This window comes from Tinamus guttatus, unplaced genomic scaffold (assembly GCF_059628265.1).
Source record: "Tinamus guttatus ecotype Peru unplaced genomic scaffold, ASM5962826v1 Tinamus_guttatus_pri_ptg000472l, whole genome shotgun sequence".
Lineage (NCBI taxonomy): Eukaryota > Metazoa > Chordata > Aves > Tinamiformes > Tinamidae > Tinamus > Tinamus guttatus.
The window spans coordinates 223,677-238,478 of record NW_028289006.1 but is presented as its reverse complement, the minus strand read 5'-3'; the positions used below and the strand labels follow the sequence as shown (position 1 = coordinate 238,478).

The 14,802-nt window shown below is 42.4% G+C and overlaps 1 protein-coding gene across 11 annotated transcripts in view; it reads right to left on the bottom strand.

The window, feature by feature from the left end:
* Positions 1 to 14,802, bottom strand: part of TNRC6B (trinucleotide repeat containing adaptor 6B) — a 113,851-nt gene that overhangs the window by 66,206 nt on the left and 32,843 nt on the right. Inside the window, exon 1 of one of the 11 annotated variants that reach the window (XM_088532785.1) lies at positions 5,096 to 5,274. The exons of the other annotated variants lie outside the window; for them this stretch is intronic. Coding sequence (XP_088388911.1) covers positions 5,096 to 5,100 — 5 coding nt within the window. The 5' untranslated portion in view covers positions 5,101 to 5,274. Of the gene's footprint in view, positions 1 to 5,095; positions 5,275 to 14,802 lie in introns of those variants that run through there. 11 annotated transcript variants of the gene reach the window in all.

Genomic DNA, 14,802 nt, shown 5'->3' with positions numbered 1-14,802 from the left:
GAACTTAAGGAAAAAATTTTTAACAGTGAGGGTGACAGAGCCCTGGAACAGGCTGCCCAGAGAGGTTGTGGAGTCTCCTTCTCTGGAGATCTTCCAAACTCGCTTGGATGCAGTCCTGTGCCACGTGCTCTAGGGGTTGGACTAGATGATCTCTAGAGGTCCCTTCCAACCTTAAGCATTCTATGATTCTACTATCCTAAAAAGGGAACCACTCTTCTGATGGCATAAAATACAACAGTAATACCTTTAATGTTGATTTTGTTATGGTTGGAAATTGCAAATCTAAAATTCGCTAATCAAAGTCCCAAATTAACATACACTTGTATTAATACTAGCACTTTTATGGCACTCTCCCACTCAATGATATCCAAGTACTCCTAAAACATTTCCCAGGTCTAGCATACAATGCAAATTTGGACACAAGCTGTGGCCCGGGAGCAAACAGCACTTGGCTCTCATGCTCACTACTTGTAGGTTAGAAGATGACTCTCCTCTCTTCTCTTCAGGTGAATTAACACACTTTTTTCCTTGATTTGTTTTGCCTTCAAGAATCAGCTCATGTTCTATCAATCTGCCCTTTCTAGGGTATCTACAATAACTCCATGGTTTGTTTTGCGTTTCCCAACATGACTAAACTTGCTAGTTAAAAATAGTCCTGGCACTGCATATTGAAGGAGGATCAACGTTTGTTTTTTCATTTGCCCATAGCATAATATCTAAATACCACACTACTCTGTTCTTAGTCACGACTTTTCAGAAAGAAATACAATTACAAACATACAATGGTAGTAGCACCAGAGCATTTCAGCCCTCCTTGACTATAATCCTAGCGTACTCTATACAAGCAAAGAGCAAAATATCTTTTAACAGCATCCACAAAGCTTTAGTAACTCTCTTCAAAGGATCTCGATGGCACTGTGCAAAAATATACTAGGGTTTGCATATATTCATGTTGCTCCTGAAACATGCCCTGTCTCTACAAAAAGAAAAATCTCTGTATTCATTTCTAGGGTACAAGTACTCTAGAAGTAACACGTACAAAGGACAAAAAGGGATTTAAGTTATGAGAAGTGTTAAATGAACATCCTCGAAGCTGGAATTAGCTTCTCTAGCATCCTTCAAAACAACTACGGCGCCATCGCTAAAATGCACTAGAAAGGTAGTTTTCATGTCCATGATGTTTCCGTGCTTGCTTTCAATCCTGGAAAGGCACAAGTTGGATCCTGACACCTACATTCAAATACAGTTTGACGAACTGTTGAAGCAGTAGTCATCCCAACTAAACTCCAATGACACATTAGCAACTAACTTGCTGTTTCTTGAAATAAATACTGAACTTTCCTTGCTTTAAGAAAATCAATAAATCTTTCTACTTACCAAACTGAAATCTCTATCAGATTAAATTTATCAGCAACAATTAGAGCCAAGTACTTAGTCACATAACTGATTTCTTTAATGGCATTTTCCTAAGCAAAAGGCAACCTTACTCTACAAAGAAACATCTTGTCCTTACTCAGGAGGTTACGAGCTGCCCTTTAACAAAATAAGACCTCTGAGAAGGTTACACAACCAAAACTGAAAAAGTTGGTAGAAATCTGAAATGTGGCTTGTTAGTATCAAACTTCTTAAGTACCTTATTTTCCTGCCTTGAATCTTGAACTGTTTAAATAGAAAACTGGTAGCAAAAAAGCTGGAACATCTCTTCCGAAGGTTACAGGTTTCTTTTAGCAATTAAAGCAAAAAATTCTGAAAAGTCTTTTTAGTCATAGAACAACTGCCAGCAGAAGACCCTACCAGACAGAGAGACAGCAACAAATACTGCTGAAAATATCCATAAAGTCAACCATCGCCTTCCATCCTACTCACCAAAAGAATTTTTTTTTCCCCCCATAGTGACCAGAACTAAAGGCTTACACTGTGAAGTAGAGTTCCTAACTAGTTTTCCCAGGGAAAACTGGGAAAGGTACTGATCAAAATTCTCCTTTGAATAGAATCTCTAATGTCCAGCTGAATACAAAGTCACATTATGGATTTTTCTTCATCTGTAGACTTGGATGCTTTCTGCTCTATTCAGCCATCTATTGATGAATGACAAAGGTGTCAAAAGGTTAAGTTTTGCTGAAATCAGCCAGCAGAGACTCTATTATCTTAGAAAGTTGTTTTTTTCTTTTTTTTTTCTCCTCCTAGCAAGTGAAAGAGCCCCTCACCCCTCCTCCCAAAGGAAGAAAAAAAAGCCACTGCAAACAAACGCACTGATTTTACAGATGCTTGCTTTGTTTTCCCTGAATTTTTTACCCCATTAGAGGTGTATACCAGAAGTCATGGGTAATAAGGCTTTTCTTGTCAATCTTTTCTTAAGAATCTTAGAAGTGGGGCACAAAACTCCAGGGGCTCTGTTCTGCTGGCTGCTGCAGACTTCATGGTAGTTTTTCAGTCTACTTAAATCAGGTGCTTTAGGAAATAATTTTCTGATTGCTGTAGGTACCAACAACAACTGGTGTACAAGTGCAAACAGACGAATGAGCAAAACAAGCTTTCTAAGCCATTGTCATTACTGTAAACCTGAAAGAAAAAAAAGCCTCTCTCTCCACTTGGGCAAGTTTCAAACTCTGATCTAGAGATCACAACCCCTTGAATCAAGTCCCTCAAAATGATTCTAAATATATTTACTGCTAATGTTTCCTTGGCATTAAAGGAACATATCAAATGCAAATAGTATTGAGAATTGCCCACACTTGCATTGTTAAAATTCTAGAAATTTACAGGCCGCAGAGTACTCCATGCACCTTGCACTAAGACTCAAAGAAACTTACACAAGGAATTATTTTAATTGGTCATTTCTATTCATAATGCACTTTCTCAGGAGTCTGTTTGGATGCTTTGCTTGATAGACTACATAGTGGAATCACTTCTAATATTCTAAATAGTTTTTTGTTTGATCCATGGCAAGCCATAGGAGCCATGAAGACTTGCAGTTGCTGGTTTCCACCTTCCTAATAACCAAGCACCATTTATGTGATTTGACTGAGTGCAATGCAGATAACACATGTGGATGAAAGATATACAGAAAAGGCGAGTCGTTCTAAAACACAGGCCCTGAGGAGGCCAAGTCCCACAGAATTTGCCCTACCCAGGGCAAATTTTCTTTTCCTTATTTCCACAGTTCAGCCATCAGGCAATAGCCAATAAACTACATAACTGGCACTTCAGCCCTGTAGATATCAAATCCTAGAGTATGATGACTTAAAAAATGGTATCTGAGAACACTACTAATCTCTTTTTATCAACCAATAGGTAAAGTCCAGGTATTCTGGCTACATTAGGATCTCCACTAAGCCCTCAATAACAAAAACCCTCAATAGCAAAAGCCGATTCGCCTATCAGGTTGCATCAGGTTAGACATAGATTTTTATAGCGTTCTCTCACACAGATGCGTGCTAATGACAGAGGGTGGAATCCAGGTTAGTTCATTAAGTGTAAGTGGGCAGAAAGTGTGTTATTTTAGTCATGAAATCGGTAAACCGCTACTACTAAACTCTGTCAGACAAAAATTCTCAACACACCGCGCTATACCGAGTCTGAGCGGAGTTCATCTTCCATTCGCTACAACACCCTTACTCGGGTTTAAAAACAAAAACAACCTCTTATTTCCACGGCAGTCTTCGTGTAGGGCAAAATTATTTCACCTATTCACAAAATTATCCGCTATCCCGGGACGGGGAAGGCAGCTCGATCCGACTGCATGTGTATGTATGTACACAGCATTAGGAGCCCGTAACCAGGACAGCCAGGTGCACCTTCAGGAAACGCATTCGCGGGCCTGTCTCTGCCATCCGTATCCGATGGCGCCGCGCAAGGCCGCAAGGAGGCCCAGCCCAAGCCCCACCTCGCCGCGCCGCCAAGTCAACCCCCGTGCGAGCGCGGAGCCTCCCGCGGGCAGCCCCCACCGAGGCGCCATGTCCGCCCGCTGCCCGGAGGAGCGGCCCGAGCCCCCGGGCGCACAAGGCGCGCGAGGAGGAGGACGAGGACGAGGAGGAGGAGGACGAGGAGGCCCTCGGCGCACGGCAGCGCGGCGGCGCTGCCCTCACCTCGCCGAGAGCACCATTACATCACACCCTTACAATGCGGGGGGAGGCGCCCGCCACCAGCCGCCGCCGAGGCCCCTTTAATTCCCCCGCTTCGGTCTGGAGGAAGACGCCCAAAAAAAAAAAAAAAAAAAAAAGAGAGGGAGAAAGAAAAAAAGAAAAAAACGCGTTAACGCGTTGATTTTGGGGGGAGGGGACGCCGGGAAAGGCCGCGTTTCACCTGCGCTCCCGCGCGCGCACCGCCCGCGCTGACAGCTGCGCCGCGCGGCTCGGCTCGGCCCGGCCCGGCTCCCGCGCGGGGCAGCGGCGCTCGGTGCCGCCGCGGGCCCAACTGCGGCGCGGGGGAGGGGAAGGGGGGGAGGGCGGGCGCGGGAGCCCGCGCAGGAGGCGGCGGCGGCGGCGGCTCCGCCGCGGCCCCGGGAAGGCTCCGCGCGCAGGAGCCCCCCCAGCCCCGCCAGGCCTCGCCAGAACCCCGCTGCGCTGTTTTTATGTATTAATTTTTATTATCTCCTTCCCTTTCTGTCTCGGACGAGCGCCTGCCCCCCTCGCCGGCGAGAAGGCAAAGCCGTCCCTATATATGCAAATTTTTGCAGCAAGATTTAAGAGCTTCGGCTGCTGGGGGGGAAGAAATGTCCGTTTGCAGAAGCCCGTATTGAAATAAAACAAGATTTTTCAGTACTGTCTTGTACACTTCGCCAGCGTGGAGGAAAAAAAAATAAAAAAAAATGCGAGCCATCCTGGGTGATTTGCATAAATGCTTTTAATTACAATTCCCTCCGAAACCTGCCATACGTTTCTAGCAGGCATCTGCTTAAAAAACTCTTTTAAGAAGGCGGCATTGGGAGCGCTCGCTTTACGCGCACAGCGCAGCAAAAGCGCGCAGGCAAAAACACCCCTGCACACCCGCCGCCGGGAAGGGCCAGCTCGGGCGCTCTGCGGTGGGGGGGAGAAAAAAAAAAAGCTTCCAAGAGGTAAAAGCCATAATAATAAACACGAAAGGCGCTACTAACCTCATAAAGTGCAGCAGTGCTTAAATCCAGCGAGTTGAGGCATACAAGGTAGAAATGGAAATGAAAAAGAGATCCAAAAAAAAAAAAAAAGAGACTCTGTGTTTGTTTTCTTTTTTTTTTTTTTTTTTCCTCCAATTTGCAATGTTCAGAACCCAGCAGAGACTCTGTCGGCCATTTTGGCTCGCGCTCCCTCCCTCGCTCGCTCGCGCTCCTCGCTCGCGCCCGCCCTCGCGCTCCCTCCTGCTCTCGCTAAAGGAAGAGGCTTTTTGTGACCTTCACGGAGGAGCGGGTCACGTGGCCCGCCGCGGGCTGTCACTCAGCGCCCGCCCCGCCTCCCGCCTTAAAGGGGCCGCGGCCTCCTGCGACGCGGGCGCCACCGCGCTCCGTTTGCGCGCGGGGGGAAGGAGGGGAGCAAAAGTGCAGAGAGGGGTTAAAAAAGGGAAAAAAAAAAGAGAGAGAAAAAAAGAAAGTTAAAAGTAAAAAATAGAAAATAATAAAATTAAAAAGTAAATTAAAAATAAAGTTAAAAAAGAAAAAAGAATTTAAAAAAATTAAAAAATAAAGTAAAAGAAAAATAAAATCAAAAAAGAAAAATAAATTAAAATCAAAAAAGAAAAATAAAATTAAAAAAGAAAAATAAAATTAAAAAATAACAATTAGGAAATGGAATGGCTACTTGCAATAATTCAACATCATGGTTGCACACAGCTGATAAAGGATAAATCATGAAATGTCTCAAGGCCCACAGGCAATGTTCAAGTCTGCAAAGCCACGGGAAGTGTCTGACCCTAGCCAGCACTTACCTAACGAGGAAATGACACTTTAAGTGCTACCCCATCTTCATTCAAGGATATCATCTTCAGTCCCCAATTAATGCGGATTCCAACTGGAGGGTCTGGGCAACACACGCACACCCAAACCTGAGATCCAGACTCAAAGTGTGGAACAAGAGCTGACCCGCAGGGCTGCAGAGCAAGCCCTGAGTCTACCTTAGAGCCTCGACTGCTTTTAAGTCTCAGGCTGCAACTTAATCATTACACTGGCACTCAGTCTCCTCCCACAATTTCCATAGATAAATCCTCCAGCAGTTGAAAACAGAGGATCCCAGTGTGTTGCAACATAAAGAACTGCAGGATTTGCTTCCAGACATTACCTTGAACATGCAGGAAAAAAAGCATACATTAATGCACGTATACTTCTGAGTGAAAATGCCTGCACCTCAGTTAGCTCAAGACAGGTAGCAAACGCTTGAATTAGTTTGCAATGGAAACATGCCCTGTGAGAGCCAGCAGCTGCTCAGGAAGCTCATGGGGCACCCGCAGTATTGGGCGTTTGTGATGCAGAAGTTAATTCTGTAAATTGTTTTGCATTAGTTAAAAATAAAAATGCCCAGTAAACTGGGGGAAAAAAAAAAAGGATTTTTCAACCAAGTTGAAAAGTTTATAGGAAACACTATAAGCTGGTGGATTTTAGGGAGTGAGTTGAAGTAGGGAGAAGCTGCACTTCTTACTAAATAGAATGAAAAACCATTAGGATGTATTATTCTACTGTCGAAGTCATTGGCTAAACACTGTGTTCCCAAAGCCTTCGGGAGGCTTCGAGTGGCTAATACAGTCCAGGTTTCGACAAGCTTCGCTCCCATTAACCCCAGTAGTCAAGAGAGAGCATAACCAGCCCAAACTCCAGAACGGGGGCTTCCCCCATAGCGGCAGCTCTCCAGCAGGCCTGGAGCCGGCACGATCAGCCCCCACATCCGCAGGCTCTGCAGAGCCTGGAAATGGCCCGAGCGTGTTGAATTCACAGCTACGGAACAAGAAGCGGGCAGCTGCTCTCTGCTCAGGCGGCTCTGCTCTCCGAAACGGAGCCGGAGGTAACGGCTCACGGGTGCCCTGCGTGGGGCGAGTCCCAACACCGCAATGAAAGCGGTGCGGTTAAGTATCAAACAGCAGGTTCTCGGTTGCAGCCAGGCCTGAGGAGGACGACACGGCTGCTCTGGATAGCCAGAGACAAATCCGGGCTGCCAGGTGGGCGTAGAGACAGAGACATTTACATAGATTTTTACCTTAACTAGTCTGTCTTATGTAAAGAACGGTGGATTTAGCTCCACTAGGCAATGTGAAAATTATCCATGTTGTGCCTCCTTTAGAATGTTACTTGCAAGCTACTTTGAAGTCATTTTTATTTAAAAGCATTTTTTTCCAACTAGGCCAACAACTCAAACGTACCATTTTTGCCTCAAAATCTTTATTCCTGTTGGCATGTAGTCACCTCCTGTCCACCCAAGCCTACAGAAGGTATGTGGTCTTTCAGCCGCATTTCCTCAGCCAAAATTGTGGGAGGGAGAGCACCAGTGCAGTAGTTCAGAAAGTAATGAAGCAGAGCACAGAAATACAGAGCGTGCACAAACCCAGCTTGTCCCTTTTCAGAGGGCAAGTGCACTTTAAAACGCAACCATTCCGCTTTCTGATGTTAACAGCCCTGTTAACAGGTTATATCCTTGTTAGGCACTGCTAACTTACCTGACTATACAAGGCCGCATTTCTAAGCGCCTTCCACCTGGGGATCATAAAACCCTTTACAAACCTTAATGAAGCTTCCGAATGCTGCTGTGAGGACAGTGTCCAGTATGAGCACGCATACACACACACATTCTCGCTCCTTCCCTCGGAGAGATGCTCACAGGCACGGATTCTCCATACCCGTATTTCAAATGGCCGTGGAGAGAGGAGTGTTTTTAGCTCACATTAAGATGTGTTTCAGTTCTAACCACAACTCTTGTTTTCGATGACCTTGGAATATGGAAACCAGTGGATTAGTCTTCATATTTACAGACACAGGCATGCTCCAGTGCCTAGTAAGTTCACTGGGATATCAAAGGCTGGGCTCCTGCTGTCCTACAACACTGAACTCTGCCCAGTGGCCCTTCCACGTTGCCCCTACGTATGTGGTAGCAAATTCAAGACTTCTCTCTCCTTTCCTTCCCCCCCAGCCCAAGTCCTTCATAGCCAGTGCTATGAAAATGTCAGCTCAGTTCCTCCCAACATAATTCCTTTGCAGAAGCCACAAATATTAACAAGCTTCTCATAGCATGAACTCCTACTCACCAACTGTCCTTTTTCCAGCCAGTCAAGAATTTGCTTCCCAGAGTACTAGAAGCAAAACGGCAGATCCCAGAGGGCACTGAAACCTGCGTCCCCTCTACCCTCCCACAGCTCATCAGTTAGATTTCCCCAGACCTCCGTCCCCCAACCCTGAAATATGAGTGAGGACAACGGGTATGGGATGACCAGAGAGGAACTCCACACTATCCACCATGGCCTGTGCCATCACCCGTGGATCAGATGGCCTGAACTGCCATTTAGCAAGGGCAGTTCTGACTAATTTACACCACAGAGTTAACTGGGATTGCAACGGTCACTTTGTCTTTCCCCAGGTAAAACTGGAAGTGTAACTCTTCTCTTACAGTAACAAGTATATGAGGACTAAGTTACACAGTGTTGCACAAGTCCTAATACAAAAGCATGTGGAAACCCCCTCAAGTTAAGGAACAGAATTCTTAGTGCTAACGATTCCCGATGTGCTCTGACACCTGCTATATAATGTATTTCAAAAGGACAATCAAAATCATCGGGGTTTTAAGACCAGGAGTTAATAGTCTCTTGCTTACTAGACTTGGCAACAACTAGGAACTACACACAGGCATCTCAGCTCTGGGTAAGGGATAGTTCAGATCACCTTTAAATTATTTTCTCTGAACAGACGGGAACTGCTGAATTCTCAACACTTTTTTGAAAGTGATATAGCTAGATTTAGCTTTTTAAATTCTTGCAGGAATAGTTTAAACCATCATACAAGTAAAAGACACTGCCTCTCCGTATGCGGGAATTCAAAGCTTTGAAATGCCCAGGTATTCTTAAAGGAAGGAGGACCCACTCCTAAGGAAAATTCGGTGTTTTTTTTTCCCCCCCGCTTTCGGTGAGACATTTATGCTGCAGAACAGTGAAAATGGAGCTGACAAATTTTTTCTTTCTTTTTTTTTTAAACTGAAGTAATCAAAAGTATAATGTTTCTTTCCCTCAAAGAAAAACACAATGACAAAGAGTGACTGACAATGAAAACACTTGCTTAGTTTCTGAAAAAGTTACATCGGCTTTTGCACCCCTTCCACAAGAGCACCTATCAAACGCATGTTCTACGAACAGAATATATCATCATTATTCTTCAATGCATGCATTGCAAAACTGCTTTGGAGCCAGATAAAAGACCAAGTCTCATTCATACCTAGGTACACTATGGAGTGCAGGACTTGAGAGGTTCACAGCAGACTGAGTTTAAGAACTATCCATGACTAAGGCCAAATGAATGTTCTGAGTCTATACGCTCACCAAGCGCTTGCAGCAAGACGATGAGTGAGAAGGAAATAACTTCATTCACAGAAGTTTGCAAACACCCACTTTTCCACCTAATTTTTCCTCAATCTGCCACAATACTTTCCCTAGCTGCTTAGCCTATAAATAAGCCCTCACTATGCCTCCCCTTCTTCAATCTCCTCAAATGCCCTTTCTAAATCTCGGCAAGATAAAACTCTCTCTGTGCCTTCATTTCAACAAAGCTGTTCCCTGGTCAGCAGAACTTAAAATGCTCATTTCCTACGGATTCGCATCAGTGAATCTCTACCTTATTACCCTAGGCCTGGCTTCCCCTGCACAGCCAGTTCTCCTGTGGCACCCAGTTCCTGCCTGTATGCAACACAAACGCTTCCCATAATCCTTTCTCGATCCTTCCACTACTTCCCACCTGGGCAAAAAAACAGCATATACTGTGTCTAAACTCAACAAGTCCGAATAACCAATCCTTTCTTTGTTCCGAAACTCTCCTTTTAGTTGTGGAATTAGTTTGGGGGTCTCTTCTCCACGCAGTCACTGATGTTTAACAGATTGAGATGAGCTCATATAAAATCTTACATCTTAATCTCTTACTCCTGTGCACGACTTGACCAAAACTGGACAAGAAACTGCAGCCTTACTTGGAAAAGACACAGATATGAAGAGCAATTGCACAAGACTCACTTCTCCAGAAAATGAAACAAGAGACCCTGACCAAATCAACTCTTCTTCAGTCAAGTGCTCCTCTACATGCTGAATAAGGATTATAAAAAAATTGCAGAAATCATGTACATACCTGTCCTTGGAAATTTAAAGAATACATCTTCCTCTAGCACAATGTGCAAGGGAATTTGCACAAATTAGTATTCTTAGAATTTAATTAATCCATTCCTATACTATCATCTTGGAAGTCTCTTGATTTTGAACACTATCCCAGTGAGTTTCCACTTTCACTTTCTAAAATCCTCTAAGCCATTAAATTATCAATGGAAGGCGAGAAGCTTACCCATTTTCTCTGAATCTTTCTAAGCTGGTGAACAGATACAACTTCTGTCAAATCAATAGATGGCTGGGGAAATGGGTTAGGATATCACTGCCCCCACAGGGAGGCCAAGCTGTCACTCTCTAATGGCTGTTTTGTCACATGTGAATTGCGGTACCAGTTAGATCAATGATTCAACTGACCTTCCGTCAACAGTAGCTGTTACTACATGTTTCAAAAGGAGACCTAACAACCTACCCACTGATTAAGTCCTTCCCTCCTCCTGCTTATGCCTAGAAGCTATATATACTTTTTGTAAAACAAATAGCAGCAGGCATTTTCATCTGAATAAGATTCAATATTGAATTTTAAAGTTATCTTTCATGCCTATTAGCACTGCTCCACAACAGGACCCCAGCCCTCTAGACATGCTTCTATTGCAAATAAACACACTGTACTCTATTCAGTTCAGTCTGCCCATGCAAAGCAAATTTTTCACTAATATTTATGGGGGTTTTACATAAGAAGATACTTGGACCTATTCAAAGTGTTACAATCTTATTCTAGTCCACCCCCCCCCTTTTTTTTCCTTCTGCACCTAAAAAGGAACTTTACTACATATAGTTAAAAGAAAAAAAATCATATACAAAAATCTATCGTGCGCTGGACCGACATTTCTACAAATTGTTCTAACTTGCCTTTAGTGCAGGGAGTTCAGTCACTGGCCCGGAAAGCTCTGAGCAAAGGAATTTCTGGCATCTTGGTTGGAGCTGGCACCAACCCATTTTCCTTTGTTCTCACTAAAGGAACCATATTATTTAAAGTTGTTAAAAATCAGAAAAACAGAATACAAAAGGAATGTATGTTTGGTGAATTACTGTAAGAGATTACCCTGCTTTCACTCTTTTTTCTTTTTTTAAATGAAAGCTCTACTTCTTTTTTGCAAAAATTTGCAAACGGATCTTTGCATGCAACTTGAACGCCCTTTCTACATAATTTGCCTTCATGTACAGCCCTTTGGTCTGAAATTTCGGGAAAGGAACAGCTAGTTATCCATGCAGGAAATTTTACAAGCTGTACTTGATGTCACAAATGTTCAGAGACATGCACTAACCTAAGTAACAGTGGTATGTGCTCTAAATAGGACTAATTTCATGAAGGGCAAAGAATTTAGCAAGTCCCCTCTATCTAGGTAGGAGTCAGAGAAACCACACCAGCTCTCCAGATCAGAACATGCCAGAGGAGAAAAGCAGCGCGAGAGTTCCAAAATATCTCTGCAAACCAAATTTTAATTCATACCATGTTGACCGCAGAGAGCAGTATTTTTAGTCATACAAAATAAGACATATCTTCTATGAAGAGAATTAAAGCACAACTTTTTTTTTTTTTCTCTCCAATAACTGTCATTTCCTGACTGGTCTAGATGGAATCTCCAAAGTGGAATCAAGTTCTTAGCCTTTAAGACCATTTACCTCTCTTTTATTCTCTAGCTACGAGCTCTAAGGTATAACCGACAAAGAGCAACCAAAAGTTTTTTTTGCCTTCCAGAGATAGGAAAAAAACACGAGCACAACCCCTCGTATAAAGCACAACCACTAGATTTTTTTTTCCCTTCCCGCTCTTCATCTGCTTGAAAGGAAGACTCGACCATTCAAGTGGGTGCATCTGAAAGATACTGAAGTCTTGATATGTGCATTTATATTTGGAGAGAATGAAGCAAAATTTAAGAAGCGACTAAGTAAATTAAATTGGACTTAAAAGAAAAAGTTACGTTTTAAAACTGTAATGTATATACTTTTTTCATAACTGTAATGTATATACTTTTTTCATGCCATTAGCTTTCTCCAGTAGTTCAAAAATAGAGAGTCCTTAATAAACCAAAAAACTGCGGCACTAACTTGGTACAGATATCTCGCACATTCATCTAAATGAAAATTATTTTTGCATTAGGAAGATGGATAAAGCACTAACTTAGACAGGGCTCAACAGTTGTTTTTTTTTTTTTTTTTTTTAGATCTCAAATACTTTTGCTCGCTGTTCTTGAAGACAGTTGCTTGTATTCATAGAATCAGCAATTCCAGCAAAAGTATAGTGAATTTTCAAGAATACAAAATTATTCCAATTTTATTTTAATTAGAAATATGCATTTCCTTTCAAAAATTCAAAATCATTGTAAAAACAATTTACAACACATACCACCCTTAACAAAATCTAAGAAATCACAGTAAATTATATTCAAGCTTTGCATCTCTGCCACTGATTAAAGACAGTAACGCAAAATGACTTGTGTGATCACCAGATTGGTAACTAAACCCAGCACTTGTTAAAGTACTAAGCCAGTTTCTCTCACCAGTATCTACCTCTACAAGCAGAAAATATATTTTGAACTTTTTACTTTATTCTTGGTCAGTTCAATGATTAGTCTGTTCAAAGATCAATGTATCATTTGGGAACTGAAAAGTAGGTAGGAATTCTTATTTTTTCCTCTTTCAATTTACAGATTAGACTAAGATACTCCCTTTTGAAAGTATTTACAAAAGATAAGTTAATCAGAAATAATACGCACAATTTATTAATGGAAAATACCAACTTTGCTTAAGGAATCTTTTCTAAATATTCACATGTGTTCAGGATTTCCTCTCCCACATACTTCTGTAATACTTGCTAGACGTTTTATTACCAAAATGTAACAAAATTATATCAAGAGAAAAAGCAGTGGAGAAAAGGAAGAAACCAACCCTTCCTGAAGAACACAGAACTACAAATACAAAAAGTGAAAACATCTCCTTTAAAGCAATTCTCTTGTCAATTTGTAGCAGCACACTAGGTCGTCCTGTACAATAAGGCAGGAGAGAAGTCACAGCATTCAACAAACCTTTGGGGTCTGTAACATCCTATATAGCTTGCAGATTTATATATTTAATATAGATGCACCACGAGTAAATCTGAAGATAATACCTCAAGAATAGGTGTTTGAGAAAGGCAGTAAAGAACAAGTTTATCTATATTTCGGTATCTATATTTTAGCTAAATACTAAAACACAGTGAAAGATCACAAATGAAACCGGAAGCAGCTTCCCTCACTTCCAGGTAAGATCTCACCCATTCGGTGTCATCCTAAGTGGCCCCGAGCTGCCAAAAAGAGCAATCTCCACACCTCTAGGGAACAGCTGCATCAGAGAGCAGTTACCCCAGAGAGCTCTGGATGAAGTGTCAACCCTGGGGTGCTGGTGGGTGTGCGTGACGGCAGCCACAAACCAGCCAAAGCAGCAAAGGGCTTCTCGAACAGTGAGCTTGAGGTGTCGGTAAGTGCCCTGTAGACAGGTGAGGTCCTGAGATGGACAAGAGCAGAGCCACCGCAACGGGTGGAGAAGGTGGTGGTGGTTGTTGAAATACAGAGGCTCTGGGATCTTAGGAGTTTCATCAGTGTACGGATGTGCTCTCCTTCTGAGTACAGCAGGCCATTTAGGACAGCAGTAAATCAGAACATACTCCTCATTTTAGTTAGCAATTAAAATTACTACTTACTATAATGATTAGAGATACTACCGGTACTACTGGGAATTTGAGGGCAGTATCTTATATAGGTATTTTGCAATACCATATTCATAAACCATAAAATTGGAATAGAAAATACACTTCCCTCCCACAATGGGTTTGACTAGAGAAAAAATACAAAGAAGTCACTTGATCAGATGAGACTGGGAGCCCAGAAGCAGGTTTTACGAAGTTCCCACATAGGACAAAAAAAAAAGTCAAACCACCAAACAGAAAAAGTTGCCTGTTCTTACCACAAGCGGCCTGAAAGAAAACACCACAAAATCCCTAAGGAAATGTAGCGCCATCCTTTTCACATGTAGGATATATACTGCCCACAAAACTCTTCCTCCCTCAGGACTCGTCAGGGATGTATGCTGAACACATGGGGACAGTAAGTGGGAACTTCACCTGCAGAGATGACCTCCCACTCCATCATCTCCTAAGGTCTTTCCTTACTCCACAAGTTATTTTTTCATGTAATTTTCCAAACATTAAGAAAACACTTGAAAATGATAGTACTGTAATGGTGTGGGCTAGTTGAGGTACATGGTACATGTAAAATGAAGTACACAGAAAGCCAGTATCCATTTACAATAAAGTAAGATTTACAGTGGTATATTTTGCTACCTCTTATTTTATGGTTTGAAAGAAAAACATGACTGAGTAGGCAAAGCAGAGAAAAACATGAATTACAATTGTAAATATTTTGAGGACTAATGTGTAGAATGTTTAATTTTAAATGATTTTTTTATAGTCTATTCAGGCTGGAGCTTTTCTGTACAGAACATCTCTAATTTTAA